The 15,256-nt window shown below is 35.8% G+C and overlaps 3 protein-coding genes and 2 non-coding genes across 6 annotated transcripts; 2 read left to right on the top strand and 3 right to left on the bottom strand.

Annotated features, from left to right (window-relative positions):
- The first annotated feature begins 1,260 nt into the window (after positions 1-1,260).
- Positions 1,261-1,366, top strand: LOC135151837 (small nucleolar RNA Z279/snoR105/snoR108). Its single transcript, XR_010290748.1, has one exon. It is a non-coding gene; the product is annotated as a small nucleolar RNA Z279/snoR105/snoR108 (small nucleolar RNA).
- Positions 1,367-3,550: 2,184 nt separating this feature from the next.
- LOC108213804 (probable E3 ubiquitin-protein ligase ARI5) lies at positions 3,551-5,101 on the bottom strand. Its single transcript, XM_017385593.2, has one exon. It carries the CDS (start codon positions 4,995-4,997, stop codon positions 3,636-3,638), a length of 1,362 nt encoding a protein of 453 aa, XP_017241082.1. The 5' UTR covers positions 4,998-5,101; the 3' UTR covers positions 3,551-3,635.
- Positions 5,102-5,631: 530 nt separating this feature from the next.
- On the top strand, positions 5,632-5,737 carry LOC135151836 (small nucleolar RNA Z279/snoR105/snoR108). Its single transcript, XR_010290747.1, has one exon. It is a non-coding gene; the product is annotated as a small nucleolar RNA Z279/snoR105/snoR108 (small nucleolar RNA).
- A 115-nt stretch (positions 5,738-5,852) lies between these two features.
- Positions 5,853-11,818, bottom strand: LOC108215319 (protein PSK SIMULATOR 2). Of its 2 annotated transcripts, none has more exons than XM_017387767.2 (12): positions 11,348-11,818; positions 9,356-9,681; positions 9,155-9,247; positions 8,937-9,027; positions 8,228-8,321; positions 7,955-8,052; positions 7,596-7,665; positions 7,298-7,410; positions 6,990-7,106; positions 6,819-6,895; positions 6,620-6,664; positions 5,853-6,522 (listed from the first exon to the last, which is right to left on the bottom strand). In XM_017387767.2, the coding sequence occupies exons 1-12, from the start codon at positions 11,636-11,638 to the stop codon at positions 6,060-6,062; spliced, it is 1,878 nt and encodes a 625-aa protein (XP_017243256.1). In that variant the 5' UTR covers positions 11,639-11,818; the 3' UTR covers positions 5,853-6,059. The 2 variants fall into 2 exon arrangements, with proteins under 2 accessions (XP_017243256.1, XP_017243257.1); XM_017387768.2 differs by having other exon boundaries at positions 7,298-7,404; positions 11,348-11,779.
- Positions 11,819-12,801: 983 nt separating this feature from the next.
- Positions 12,802-14,467, bottom strand: LOC108213383 (flavone synthase). The gene is made up of 3 exons (XM_017385175.2): positions 14,044-14,467; positions 13,443-13,871; positions 12,802-13,263 (listed from the first exon to the last, which is right to left on the bottom strand). The coding sequence occupies exons 1-3, from the start codon at positions 14,404-14,406 to the stop codon at positions 12,982-12,984; spliced, it is 1,074 nt and encodes a 357-aa protein (XP_017240664.1). The 5' UTR covers positions 14,407-14,467; the 3' UTR covers positions 12,802-12,981.
- Positions 14,468-15,256: the final 789 nt, after the last annotated feature.

Below are 15,256 nucleotides of genomic sequence, written 5' to 3'. Positions count from 1 at the left end.
GGGAGATGTGAAGAAATAAATAGAGAGATCGGATGGGAATAATAAATGAGGTGGAGTTGAGGTGGTTTGAATTATTATATAGTTGAAAGTAAGAAGATTCTTGCTTCTTAGCTTATCCGTTGGGTAATGCTGACTCGGCCTTAGTTGTAATCTTGAAACGTATTGGACAGAAAGAACCGACTTTACAGTTTTCTCTTATCTACAACTTAGAATGACGTGTTTCGGATGCGTGTGAACTGTGTTTCACAGTTACACACAGCCAGACATTAAACTCCTGTCTCCTCATACGCTGATCAGTAGTGGTCCTCTTTTACTTGGTCTTGTCATACTGATGCTATTTACTTCTCGAAGCCCGGTAATACCGGTCATTTGACGCATTAAATATTACAGATTGAATATTCACAGGGAGGCAAGATATTTTATTTTTAATCGAGCTTCATAGATTTTTTTTAGAAATGTCAAGCGTCGTGGAGGGAGGTAACACTTGACTTGGCGACCGACTTTCCTTGTTCTCTTATCGTGCAGATGCGTGTCAACTGTGCTTCATACAAAGTTTTTCAAGTTTCAAACTCCTGAATCCTCCTCATATATGCTCAATGCTCATCAGCTTTCTCTCTTCTGCAAGACATGCTATTAAATTTTCGGGTCGTGGTCCGCCATGTGCATGACATGAAGGACTTGTATTGGGGACTATCCGATGGGTCACTGCGTTTTTTTCCCTTGAGACTGAAATGAGTATTTATTTGCTCAACGTTTTTAACTATATGACAGAAATTGATATTTACTTGTTCAGAGCTTGTCGAGTGAAATGAGTATTTATCTGTTCAGCAGGAGAAAACACTCATAACGGAATATCGTTATAATGCTGTCGTTGAAAGTATCATCCAACGGTCTAATATCAATAAATTATATAAGTCCTTCTTAACATACACATTCCAAGCTATCTGAAACCTAAAATTTTATATTTTCTTGGCTAGTTATATGTTAATTAATTAAGTACATCTTTAAAACATTTTAAGGTTCTTCTTTCATTGGGTTGGAGTTTAGTTAGGATTCATGGAAGAGTTCTCTAATATTCTACGAAAAACAAATGGCAAGGAAGGTAAAGCTATACATCCTAGTAGAGCTTTCAAAGTTCATCTCATCCTCTTGTTCAGTATAGTCCGTCCCACATCGGGCTGCGGCGAACAAACTGGTCCGCCTGGTTATAAATAAGCGTACTGAGCCCCTTGAAGAATCATGATCCTTCAGGCAGCTAACGGGATATGATGAGTGGTCATAACTCGCAGTCTTATATGCGAGATGAGTGTTCGCTCCAAGCCTGGTTACGACAATGGGGCACTCTCTTCTGTACCCATCTGATTCCAGTTCCATCATTGTTTTCCACAAACATTTGCAAAATCAAAATGTGCTCTACAAAATTAGCATTCAGGAAAACCATAAAAACGGTTTTATCCATCAAAACACGCTTGTGAGGTGTCAGTTGTCAGTTGACCTTTAGCATTAAGCTAAACGCTGTGTAAAACATTTGAGGTTTTGAGATATAATTAGAGTTAGCGAATTGAAATAGAATTAGAGGCAAAATTGAAATGGAATTAAAGGTAGCGGATTGAAATAGAAGTTTCGATTCAAAAAGCTAAATTTCAAAAAACTACTTCAAGAAAGGGTTAATTATCAAGTTGGTCACTGAAGTGGGCTTAATGTATCAAGTTGGTCACTGAACTCAAAACGGTATCAAGATGGTCACTGAAGTGGCCATAAATATCAAACAAGTACCTTGAAATTTGAGTTCAAGCACTAAAAATATTATTTATAAAGTTTTACACATTATTTTTGAATGTTACCAAAACCAAGTAAAAGGTTATGACTTCTAATATTTATGACAAAAAATTTAGATTTTATCAAGTTTATTTATTATTTATATTTTATTATATAGTTATTTCTTTGTTTTAATTATAAATAAATAATAAATAAATTTGATAAAATCTAAATTTTTTGTCATAAATATTAGAAGTCATAACATTTTACTTGGTTTTGGTAACATTTAAAAATAATATGTAAAACTTTATAAATAATATTTTTAGTGCTTGAACTCATATTTCAAGGTACTTGTTTGATATTTATGGCCACTTCAGTGACCATCTTGATACCGTTTTGAGTTCAGTGACCAACTTGATACATTAAGCCCACTTCAGTGACCAACTTGATAATTAACCCCTTCAGGAAATTTTTTGGATTAGAGTTTTTGGACTTTTGGTATGTCATAAAAATCTAATCAAACAGTTATGAATCAAATATTGTTAAAAGAAATCGTTAGTCCAATACACTAATCAAAATATTTATTTTCATCGGCTAGTTAAAATATCTAATTTAATTCGCTAACCGTTAACCGCTAATCAAAATCACTAGATAAACAAGATTTATAGTTTCTGATTGACCCCTTATAGATTAAAATCCAGGCTTGTGAGATCTGTAACGGTCAGGTCCGTATGAAGACTATTTCTTTTTTATGCCTTTCTCCTTTGCTCCTTTTCTCCTTTTGTTTACTAAATTGCTTCTTCTTATTTTTCACTATTTTTCTGCTCTTCCCTTCTGTCTTATTTTTCACTATTTTTCTGCTCTTCCCTTCTGGCGCACCTCTATTTTCACTTTCACCTAGATTGTTCTCCAGTGCTGTCACCAGATTTGCGAAGTAATTTCTAGTCACTTTCGTAAGTTCCACCAGCTTCACCCGAAAATTTTCAAATTCATCTACAGTTGCATTAACATCCTTCAGAACCATAGCCAGTTCCTTCTCTGCACATCGATGAAGCCTCTCTAATCCGGCCTCAGCTTCACCTTGCAAGTACTCAAATAATGCTGCCTTTGCACGTTCATTCTCCGGGATAAAATACCCGTATGTAGGGGTGATCGCGGTGCGGGCGGTGCGGTTTTTCGTTAAAACCGCGAACCAAACCGCGCATGCGGTTTGGTTGAAAACTCAAACCGCAACCGCACCACGCTAGCATAAAAACCGCGTAAACCGCACCACAAAAATGCGGTGCGGTTTGTGCGGTTTGTGCGGTTTGTATGCTTAAGAATAAATACTCTTAGTTGAAGTTCGAAATAAAATTTAAATATATAATAATTAAAAATCTTTTCTTGTAATAAATTTATATGATATTTATCATTTCAAAACTACAACAACTACTAAAAAACACAAACAAAATTGTAAATATGATAATAAATATGAGTACTAACTACAAAGAGGCATATTATAATAATATAATCATTTCATACAAATTTGGTATAATAGTAATGCGAGATTGATAAAATAATAATTAACTATTATTTGAAGAGATTTAACAAATATATGTAACATAACTATAAATAATATATATGTATATAATATAGTTTTATTCGAAAATCACTAATATATATATATATATATATATATATATATATATTAATATTATGATATCGCGGTGCGGTTTGAACCGCACTACTAATATGTCAAACCGCAACCCGCACCGCACCGCGCGGTTTGTGAAAAATTCAAACCACAACCGCACCACGAAAATTAAAAACCGCATTTTGTGGTGCGGTTTGGTGCGGTGCGGGCGGTTTATGCGGTTTGGGCGGTTTTCTGATCACCCCTACCCGTATGCATAGCTCCATTTCAACGCGCGCCTACATTCAATTATCTGTTGCCAGGCTTCTATAACACATGTAAACTGGAGCTCGGTTACTGCAAACCTTTCACAAAGAACATGAGTATTCTTCCTTTGCATCATCTCTAAATCAGATTGTGCTTTCATTCGTGACCTTTGATTTGCATCCCACCTTTCGTAATAATGAGTATATCTCTCCACCAATGCTCTGGCCTCCTTTCTCCGCTTGGCCTCTTTTATAGTTTCACCGTTCAGCTCTGCTTCGTAAGCATTGCAATTATGGGAATCTGACCAGGGGTGTAGACATGTCCAACAAAACTGATGCTTACACATACTATTACATGTCATGTGCATACAACCGTCGTTCTTCTGGATCGGTCGTTTGCATTTAGGACAAGGCTTCGTATAAGCAAGTATCCATTCCACATTTGATTCCTCACACTTATTTTTCTTGATCCATCTAGCAACCGTATCACAGTCAACTGGCCGATGACCATCCTCTGTACACCGCCAACAAAACTTACACGAACAATCACAAACAACTTCATAGCTTCCGCTTTCACCATCACCATTATACTGAATAGCAGCATCACAATCCGGGGCAGGACACCATTTGACATTACTATTACCTTCGACGTAAGACCTAACAAAAAATTCATTGTACTTTTTCATATATTGACGATAAACTAATAAATTAACCACATCCACCCCAATTGCAGCATTGCACGAGGGATCCGGACACCTCAACGACAAGCATCCCGGTCCATCATCAATCGCAGTGCTAATGTAACTAACCAAACACGTCTTGCAATATTTATGGTCACAGAAACGGTTCATTATCTGATCACCAGCACAAAACTCATCAAAGCAAATTTCACAAGTAAACCTTACAAAAGTACTACCAATGGAAGTGTTTAAGCCTTTTTGTACCAACCCAACTTCTTTTCTGACCCGTTCTTCATCAGCAAACCATTGCTCCATTAAAGACTCTAAGTTCCACTCGTAATGGTACAAAAGTACGCGTGCAGAAGGTGCAGTCACCGAAAGTAAAGAACATACACTTGCTATATCTTTTTCTTGAATTCTTCGAATATCACTTGCATTCAAGATCCGGTAGCTTTGTTTCTCTTGACCCTCATCCGAAACTGAGTTATCATAGAAGTTAGCATTATCATCATCACCGTCATCATCATAGTGAGCATCAAAGTTACCATCATCATCATTGGAAACTAAATCATCATGAAAGTCCGTATCATCATCTGACACAGAGTCAAGGTGAAGGACGATATCTTCATCTGAAACTGAGTCATCATGAAATTTAAGATCACTATCTGAATCCATCTGCATGAACAGAAAATTCCTCTAGCAATATTCAAATAAATATCAATGAGATCAAGAAAGCGTGAAGATAATTAATGAAGCTCGTGAGCACTAGCGAGATAAGAGGCAAAAATTTGAGAGGCAAACCTATTAAATAAAACGCTCTAGCGTCATTATCCGGTAAGAAATCAAGTACCAAAATTGGAACTTAAATCGGATTCCTATTATATTTTGTAGTGTATAGGTTGTTTGATACAGGATAATTAGAGTTTGGTATATAACTGTAAAAAAAAAAAAATATATAATATGGTTCTTATTTTAAATTTATAATTATTTTCCAAATTTCTATCTTCTATTCTAATTCAAAATATAATTATTAAATTAACACTAAATCTTTTATTCTCACCCATATATCTCGACTCTAAGCCTGTATAAATCCTCACGAAGGACGGTTCCAAAAGTTAAACATTCTAAGAACAAATGGCGAAGGAACAAAATTTTATACATCCTATAGACTATAGTAAACAAATAAAACAAGAAACTCTGCTCGGTACTCTGTCACTCTGTCCCACATCGAAGCTGCGACAAACAAACTGGTGCTCCTGGTTATAAATAAGCGTACTAAGCGCCTTGAACAATCATGATCCTTCAGGCAGCTAACGGAATATGATGAGTGGTCACAACTCGCACTTCAATATGCGAGACGAGTGTTCGCCCCAAGCCTGGTTACGACAATGGGGCACTCTCACTTGTACCCATCTGATTCCTGTTCTTCTTTTCACAATTTTTCATTCTTTTCATAATTATCAGCAAAAACAAAATGTGCTCATACAAAATTAACATTTACTCCTTTCCTCAACCTAATAGTTGGAATGCATAAAATTGAGCAAAACATCCTTTAAAGTGATAAAAGTCTATAGATATGAATTAGACAGGGAGAGAGGGAGGAGGAAAACCAAACTATACATATGTACATGTTACTGAGGTTGTGCTCCACTGATTCAAATCATAAAAGCTGTTCTACTGATCAAAACATCTTGCTTAGTAAACAAAATAATCCTGGAAAGTGGCAAATGATTCCTACTAGATTCATGAAAGCTCACTATGCTGTTCTATTCCGTCCAATACATCCAAAATGCTGGCCTTTGATTGCCTTCGCTCCAGAGCTGTTGCGGTCCTGGGGGAGCTCCCAGCACTCCTACTTGGTGCCCGGATTTTGAGTGATTTCCTCCTTCCCATTACAAATTCTAGGCTTTTGCTCTTGCCAAACAGTTTTTGCCGGTTCATCGAGTTATCTATTACATTTCCATCCTCTAGAGTAATAGTGTTCTGTACTTCACTCGGTATCTCGTGATCTGGAACCAATTCTCTCTCAACTGGAGATTGAAGTGGCTGAGCTTTGGATCCGTTGTCTTTGTGTTTTACGAGGCTGATCAGGCGATGAAGGCAGATAATGAGTTCAAGAATGTAGAGATCCATTTTCCCTTTATCAGCATGATAAAGCGTCTGGAGTCGAATCACACTATTCTTTGTTGTCTTGCCATATTCGATACTGTCAAAAATGGAAAACACTGTTAGTCCTCATGATGGCCATAGAGTATCAAATAATTTATACACTGGAAAGACATGAGAAGCATATGTCCACTGACCCAGTATTTGCCCACTCTCCAACCCATCCAAAACCTTGATGCGCTCTGTGCCAATTCACATTCACACAAAAGAATTTGTTTTTAGCTTAGAATAATAATTAAAGACTATTTGTGCTCATTGATACTATTGTGATCAATTGACTCAGAAGTCAGAGGAGGAACCACAGCAGATGAGCAGACGGGAAAATGAGTTACATACTTGGTCGTATCGGCAGCGATAGGAGCAAGCCATTTGAGTGTCCTTTCAATTTGAGTTTTCATTTGAGGAATGGACAACTGTGAAACGAGGACAGTATGAAAAATGAGACAGTGATACAGTGTGTCCTTGAATAAACTACTGATACAAATGAAATTTGCCAAGGAAACATACTTCTTCATGAACATCCAATGACTGCAAACGCGACCGCAGTCTTTTCTTCACATTAACTGGTAACCCACTATACAGTCCATCTCTCATATTAGGAGGGAGAGAGGTTGGACGAGATGCCTAGTACAATAATGATCTTCGGTTAACTAACAGCAGTTAAATATTTATACACCGACATTAAAACACCCTACAGTATAGTCCATTCTAATATTAGGAGGAAGAGAGGCAGGATTGTGAAGATGCCTAGTCCAACAATGAGTTTCATTCAAATAACAGCAGTTCAATTAGACAGAAGAATGACTAGCGCTTACGATGTTATCAATTTGAGTGACTATATGAGCATAATGTAAAGCAAGACCAGCAATGCCCAGTCTTTCATCAGGCTTGCCGGAGGACTTCTCTTCGGTAGATGATGCACCTGAAACTAATTACAGCAGAAAGTGAAGGTATGAGCTATTGATAAGATATCTGATATACCACAAAGCTACATGATTCATGAATGAAAAGTTTCTGCGTTCAATAACTGATGTAAATCAAAGTTCACAGTATAGACATACAAATACTGCTGAAAATTCAAAACTATCTGTATATCAAGCATAGTACTCGTACCATCATTTCCAAACACTTCCGAGATGTGTTGATGTATGTAGGTGACTACATCAACAAGCTTCTCCACTACCTGTATTAAAAAAAGTGGTAGTATAAAAAGGTTGAATACAAAATATATATAGTAAGAGATGCGACTTTCTTTCAGATGGAAGTGAAAAATTGGTTCAAGATCTTGATGTTTTTAACCAAACATGTGAGGAATGGAAGTCAATTTGTGTGCCCCACTGACATAAAACTACCAAAACTAGTATGAATCAAATCCACATTGTTGGAGTACAAAAGAACAATTGAATTATTGTTCAACAAAAGTTCACTTGTTTGGGCTCAAAGTCTCAAGTATTCCTATACCAGAACATTACCTCCACCAAACTTTTAGACCAAAGTGATTTCTTTTTCAAACTCTTTACAAGTTTCCTCTGATGCTTTAGCTCAGAATGTAATAGTAAGAGACCCTCTCCTGTACAGAACAGAAACGATTTACTGCTGCGAGCACACAATGATACATAATGCAGATATAGTAGTAAAAGTAAAAAGAACTTGGACCTGGATTGAATTGTTATTCTGAACTAAATCCGTGTTCAATTATTTTAGCACAGAATAAGGAAAAAAAAAAGAGATCCACAATGTCAAACCTTTACGAGGAAGATGTAAAGACTCCACTTCTTCAACCTTCGTTTGGTAATCTTGCTCAAACCTATCCAAAGCATGCATTTCATGATATAATTCCTGCAAAATACACATTTACAAGACACAGTAACTATAGGTGGTCTCAGCCAGTCCACCTTAGGACAACCCCCCACCCACCCACCAAGGAAAACAGTAAACAACAGGAAAAAACAATTTATAGGTGCCAAAGCGCTCTTGCTCTTGTGTTATAGCCCTCACTCCCTTTAGATGAAGTAAAAGGTTCATTTGGAGTATGCAAATATGGGTGTGTAAGTATTGTTCACTAAGCAAAGCAAAACTATCTCCAACAAAAACACAAAATATACTACAATGAGTAAAAATACAAACTGTCTAACAATTACTTTACAAACTAGCCACACAAAGCAGTGTATAAATTGCAAACTCTAACCCCATCTAAGATATCTCCAAAATCATGTAGAAGTCCAGAACCACCAAATCCTAGCACTATGTATTGTAATGTTAATCACATAATAATATAAGATTTCCAGACTTCGTGGTGGACAAATTCTTCAAGATCAGTTACCAATGCACAATGTTGTTTGAGGGAATATTGTTTTATCAGAAAAGGATACACAGTCTCTCTGTAAGATGAAGAATATATCCCTTTGAATGCTTATAATTAGGAACAAGATAGAAGGGGATATTACAACTTACAGATGTGTACTGAGCCAGACTAAGGAGTTCTTGCATTGTCATCTCTGCCTGTTCTCTAAGCAGTTTTCCAGCTGCAGGGTCTGAATCAAACCTGACATGTTACATCCAATTATAATCATCACATTACATTTCAATTGAAGAATTATATATCATTTGAATACATTTCCTTGAACAATTTTTTTTTTTTTTTTTTGTCATATTCCTTGAACAAAACTTACTTTAAAAAGTAACGATCCAGATTGTGCCATTGTGGATCCCTGCAGAGGTCTCCAAACCTGATTACTTCTCGAGAAAATATATTTAATTCCTCCCTACATATAAACAATTAGTATGATAAATTCTCTGAATGAAATTATTTTGGTAAGTGAAATGAAGGAAGAAACAAGCCTATTAGAATAAGTTTTCCAGTTATGGCCAACCTTTGGTCGATAGCCGCAATTTTAAGCAGCTCTGTCATATCTGTAGAAACTAATCGCAGTACCCCATCTGATTGCAGAATCTCATCTTTAAGTATTTGAATATTTTCTTCAGATATAGATTGTAACAAATTGGAACCTTTGGCAATGGTATTAGCAACTTCAAATGCAAGAATAGATACTTTGTTTCCCCTTGAAGCCAGATTATATGCAAATCCACTTCCGGCGTGCATGTTTGTCATGCTACTTCCTAACGTGTCCAGGACATCTACTGCCCTTTCTAGGCCAGCAATGCCAGCTTTACCAAAAAATGAGTTCATATGAGGCCCCTAAAATGCAAGAAAAATTTCTTTCAATATTTAGTATGGCAGCAGAGAGCAGACTAGCATAATATATCCATAGTAAACTAACAAAGACCAAAATGTTGCCGTAGTTGCCCTTTTAAATGTAATGTGCGAACGTATACCTGTTCACATATATATCAGGTATGGTTGTTTCTGACCAAACGTGTTTACAAAATATTAATTATATTGAAACCTGTTTAATTACATTTATACATCTCCTCTAATTCTGCATTACCTAATTTTTGTATACCAAACATGCATAATTATATATTAATTCATGTATTCTGTAATAACAATCTATTCATCATGTATTACATAATATACAACTAGATTTCAAATTATTTCTGAAATTATCACAACTATTTAACAAAATACACCTGCTATATATCTATAAAATCATAGAATTCATCCTATAAGCAATAAACAATGTCAACACTTTCAACGTCACTAACACGAATCAGGTCAAATGGTTCTTTGGTTACTGGACTTTGGACTAACTAGGAATCAGTTCAGTAAATTGGGAAAAACCTTTTATGAACTCTTGCAACAACATATGTGAACTGGAATTAAATGTTAATATAAAAGTATTTTTTCACATATAATGGTCAATTAGAATGTACTTCCACCTAGCTTACAATTCAATTGCCACAACTTCAACCTATGAAATATGCATATATTTTAAAATCATGTGAAACTGCAAATGTACCACTGAATAAAACCAAATTTCAACCTTTAAAGAGATATGCACCAGTTAACCATTATAGATAGAAATGCAGATGGACTCATAAGAAAACCAGGCAATTCAGGCCAGGTTGGTAAGATTTGTTGACAGAAACTTTTTCCATTAAGTGATGAAACTGCAAGTTGCTGCCAATTTCAGTTACCTATCAGTCATTCGATCGAGGAATTTATCACCTCTCCGTGGCATGTTACTCGTCAAGTTAAAGTTTACACTTCCCTATGCCTCGACAGTTTTCCTTCAAGTTTTTCGCAGATACTACAGTTGAAGTTTATTCTCTTGTTCACTTGTATATGTATAAGCATTTTTTAGTTCAGACCTAGAAACTGCGAGTTGGTACCATAATTAAGTTACCATATAGCCAAAAAATTACCCCTTACATTGATGCACCAATTCCGTGTACAAACGAATTAGAGCTTGAACTAAAAAAGAAAGAAAATGCAGTGTTATGATCACGGGAACAATCTTATTTTCTGCCACAGGGAGCAAAGAAACAAGAATAAGGCTAGCGTTCTAGCACAAACAATTTTATTTACAAACTACATGTACTACTTTTTATACATTTTATTTCATACATATATTTAATGAAATCTCTTGGTATTATAGTGAATCTTATATTTTTGATTTTAAACTAGAGTACTTTTGTATACTCAAATTAAATGATGTCCTTATTTATCCATTGAATCATACATATAAATTCTGCTGGTTTAACATAGTTTGCACTGAAACGCGACCCGTGCGTCTTCAAATATACTCCCTCTCCCTCTGTCCCATCCCAACAAGTTCTTTATGTTATTTTATGGTACGTATTCTGAGGCTTAATGTCATAATAATTTTTTTTTAAAATGTTAAGAAATTATATTCCAAAAAAACTATACTTCATAGAAGCCTAAACAACCGAGAGTAGCGTACCTTAGTGGCAGGTGGAGTCCGAGCAGCAGCTGATCGGCGATTCAAGAACTGATTAGAAATATTAAAATTAAGCTCGCCGGAATCGAAAATATGAGGAGTCCTCTTCTTCTCATAAAATTCAAAACCAGCTGACCCATTCATTCCACCATCATAACTCTCCTCTTCCTCCAGCCCATCGCTGGTCTTCTTATCAATATTCTTCGAATTGTTGTCCGAAGAATAATCATGATCAGCTTTGCCTTGACTTTGACGATGATGTTTGATAGTACCCCCTGTGCATAACCCTCCCATGTTTTATGTACTTGTCTCAACTAACAGCTCGGAGTCCAATACATAGGATGTTTGGTTTGGTTGATGATGAGTAGATCCAAGAATCGGACACTGTGTGTTTGTGTAATAGTAATGCGTAACGCGTTAATAGAGGGCATCATTATGATCCCGAATCTCGTGAATTTTAGCAAAAGTCTTCAACGCTGACCCAACTGTTTTTTGTCTTCGCTTTCTTACAATACTGGATTACTAGTTGTATTTTCTTTGACAGATTTGTTATTTTCTTTGGTAAAGAAAAAGAAAAAAGGATTAAATAAAGGAAAAGGTCAGTCATAATGGGGGGCTGAATTGTTAGGTGCGTCCGTGTTTGATAATGTCATATTGTCATGCTCAGTTTCAGAAGTTTTATCTTTACTCCATTCACGGATCCGGATCCGTTTACCATTAAATCGGTGTTTTTCCTACCGCAAAGATTTATTTCAGAGCACTTTCGGATGATAGCTTTACCGAAAATCTATTTAAAATTTTAACTAACTCGTTTGTCTCTTTTATGAGTCTTTTAACTTTGATATGTGTTTTTTCGATAGTTTACATGTTATTCTAATTCTTTATAAAGAAAAATATATAGTAATAATTTTAATTCATAAGAAAATGTAAAGAAGGCAAAGCGATTCATGGATATATGATAAATTTAGCCTCAAATAATACAGATTCATTGCGCCGCCTGCCAGCAAGTTTGAAAAATAACGTCAACTTAAATAAAGATTATACTACTATCTACTCGTTTAAATATAAAGGCAACGAAATTTTTCTAGTCACTACTCTCTATATTCAAAAATAATAGTTATTTTGACTTTTGTGTGTATTTTTAGGTGTAAACAAATGTTCTTTTGCATATTATATTTTTGAATATAAATATATATGTTTTTTGATAAAATATATGTTAAATTTTTATATAAAAAATTAAAATACGTAATTAAAAACATTAAAATAATATTGTTTACCTTCTTGGAAAAACTAATTCTTTATATTTTAAAGGGTGGAGTTTGTTAGAAGTATAAGAGAATCTCCCATGGTGCTCTTAAATTTTTCATTAAAAAATAATATAATATGGGACGCCTCGTAAGTTAATACATTGAATATCGTAATAACTCCAATCATATTCTTTATACTTGCTCTTAACATAACTACAAACACACGAAAGTTTAGGATTAGGAACGAGATTGTATGAATTTCTTAACACAGTACTCTGATCACAGTACGCAGCATTTAGACATTGTATAACAATGGCCTTATTCACTATTATTGCAGATTACACAAACCCGAAAAACATAACATAGATATAATAATGGACAAAGCCTAAGCTAAAATTTCGTCTCCAGCTTGGCCTTCTCGTTCTGCAATCTTTTCTCCTTGGCCAATTTCTTCTGGGTAGCTACCTCAATATGTTTAGTCATGTTTTTCTTGTACATCTCAGCGTATGTCATGGCCTCCTCAAGAATTGGCTTCTCGCCCTCCCTGATCTTTAATGGATACACTATAGCATTCTGAGCCGGGTTCTGGAAAGTTGCGATGGACAATCTGCTAGAGGTTGAATTCACTACTGCTTGGTGATCGGCATTCTTGAACCTTCCATTGCTCAAATACTACACATAACCACAAACTTGCTAGCTCAATTCCCAATTTAATTCATGCTCATTTTAAACGATGACATAAAAATAAAGCTGTTACCAAGATTACTCTAAAGGTGCAAATTTGAAGCCTGATACATTTGTGTGTGCACGCACATTTGATTGGTCATAATGAGAAAGGAGAGTGAACTTACATGACCATGATCACCCAAATTGACGACAAAAGCTCCCTCGACAGGCTGAACAGTAATCCAAGTTTTGCCGCCATCCCTGGTAGCCTGTAACCCCCCAACCATGTCCTGAAGCAAAATGGTAATCGTACCCGGATCCGTGTGCCTTCTGACTCCAAGTGTCAAGTCCGGTTGGGGACATGTAGGATAGTAATTAATCAACACTTTCTGTTCCATGTTCACACAAGCCTCTGTAAGAGCCTCTTTTTCAAGCCCCATGGCCTCTGATAGCACTTCCAGTAACTTGGCACCGAGCGCCATCAACTTCTCACTATAAACCTCCGTAACAGACCTCCATCCCTCTGGCTTATCAGGCCATCTCGAGTAGTCCCGAGCATCGACTGGGTACGAAAAATAAACAACAAACTCACGCCAATCCTTCACATCGTCACCCTGTATATTGCACCATACATTAATCATCTTATTCAATTATAAAATAACGGATGCTGGACGTTTTATAAAATTTACGAGAGCAAGTACCCCTACTGCCCCCATTGTGGCTCCGTCCCTGAGTGAATTGACAACACTTAAGACAAATGATATAAGTGAAAAAAGGTGAATATACCTGAAGATGAGTGGAGATGGTGAAACCGCCTCTCTTTCCACCAGTAGTATCATACCGAAGTTTCTCCTCAGCAGGCAAAGCAAAAAATTCACGAGACAGACGAGACATTTCCGCAATCAAACCGCTGTCAATACCGTGATCAACTACCTGGAAAATCCCCCAGTCTTCAAAGGCCTCAACAATTTTACGACACACCTCAGGTCTCCTGCCATTCGAATCATCATCGATACCAGCTAATGAAATAATGGGAATTTCAGTGCTGAATTGATTGTAGGCAACTTTGGGACGCTCATCCTCATCCCGGACAAAATCAGAGTTAAGTGTTTTTTCCTTGGCCAATGCAGTAATAGTTGTTGGAGCCATTTTAAGTCCGATAATGCCTTAGTACAGAGCTAAATATATATACTGAGAACAAGTGAGTACAATCTTATTATTTAAAAGAGAATGGCGTGGCTGCTTATAGTTGCAACAAACTATCCGCTATTTTACATAAAATAAAAATTATTTACTATATTTATAGCAAAAATAATCATAAATTTTTTTATGTGTATATCGGGATTCATCACTCTATCTATGATTTAAACTCATAAATCTAAAAAAATAATTCATAATAAATAACACGTATAAATTATTAATAACAATCACTTGTCAAAATCATCTAGCTACGACGGTTCTAGAAATGTAAACCTAAGGATGGATGTGAAGATGTGATCACAACCATTCGTTCCAACTACTTCCTCATACCTACTCACTCGTATAAATGTTTATTTCGTAGGCAAAGAAATTGTTAAATCTGTAGAGACCATATAAATGTAAATGTAAATGTAAACTTAGCGGTTTGCGTGACCAGAATGAACAGCGTCCTTTCATTCCAACTACTTTCCCCTCCTCTAACTCTCGTCACATTCCAGCAAACTACAAAACTAGAAACCTTTTACTTTCAGATTTTTAGGTGGCACCAACTTTTGGAATTATTTTAATGCTTTTATGAAATTATCTGCATATGAAAACACAACATTCTAATGTTTCTATATGTTTGCCAAAACATTTGTTTAGGGGAGATGTAGCAGCCGGAAAAAATATATAATTCGTTAAATGGACTAAAGGGGTAAGTGCTAAGGGCATAATATCTTGTAGGTATTTTTGTGCAAACATTGTCGGTTGAAATAAAATTTAGGCAATTTGAAAAAAAATATAATATCTTATAAATTAT

The sequence above is a fragment of the Daucus carota genome, chromosome 3 (genome assembly GCF_001625215.2).
Source record: "Daucus carota subsp. sativus chromosome 3, DH1 v3.0, whole genome shotgun sequence".
Lineage (NCBI taxonomy): Eukaryota > Viridiplantae > Streptophyta > Magnoliopsida > Apiales > Apiaceae > Daucus > Daucus carota.
Note: the sequence above shows the minus strand (reverse complement) of the source record. Positions and strands in the feature narration are given on the sequence as shown.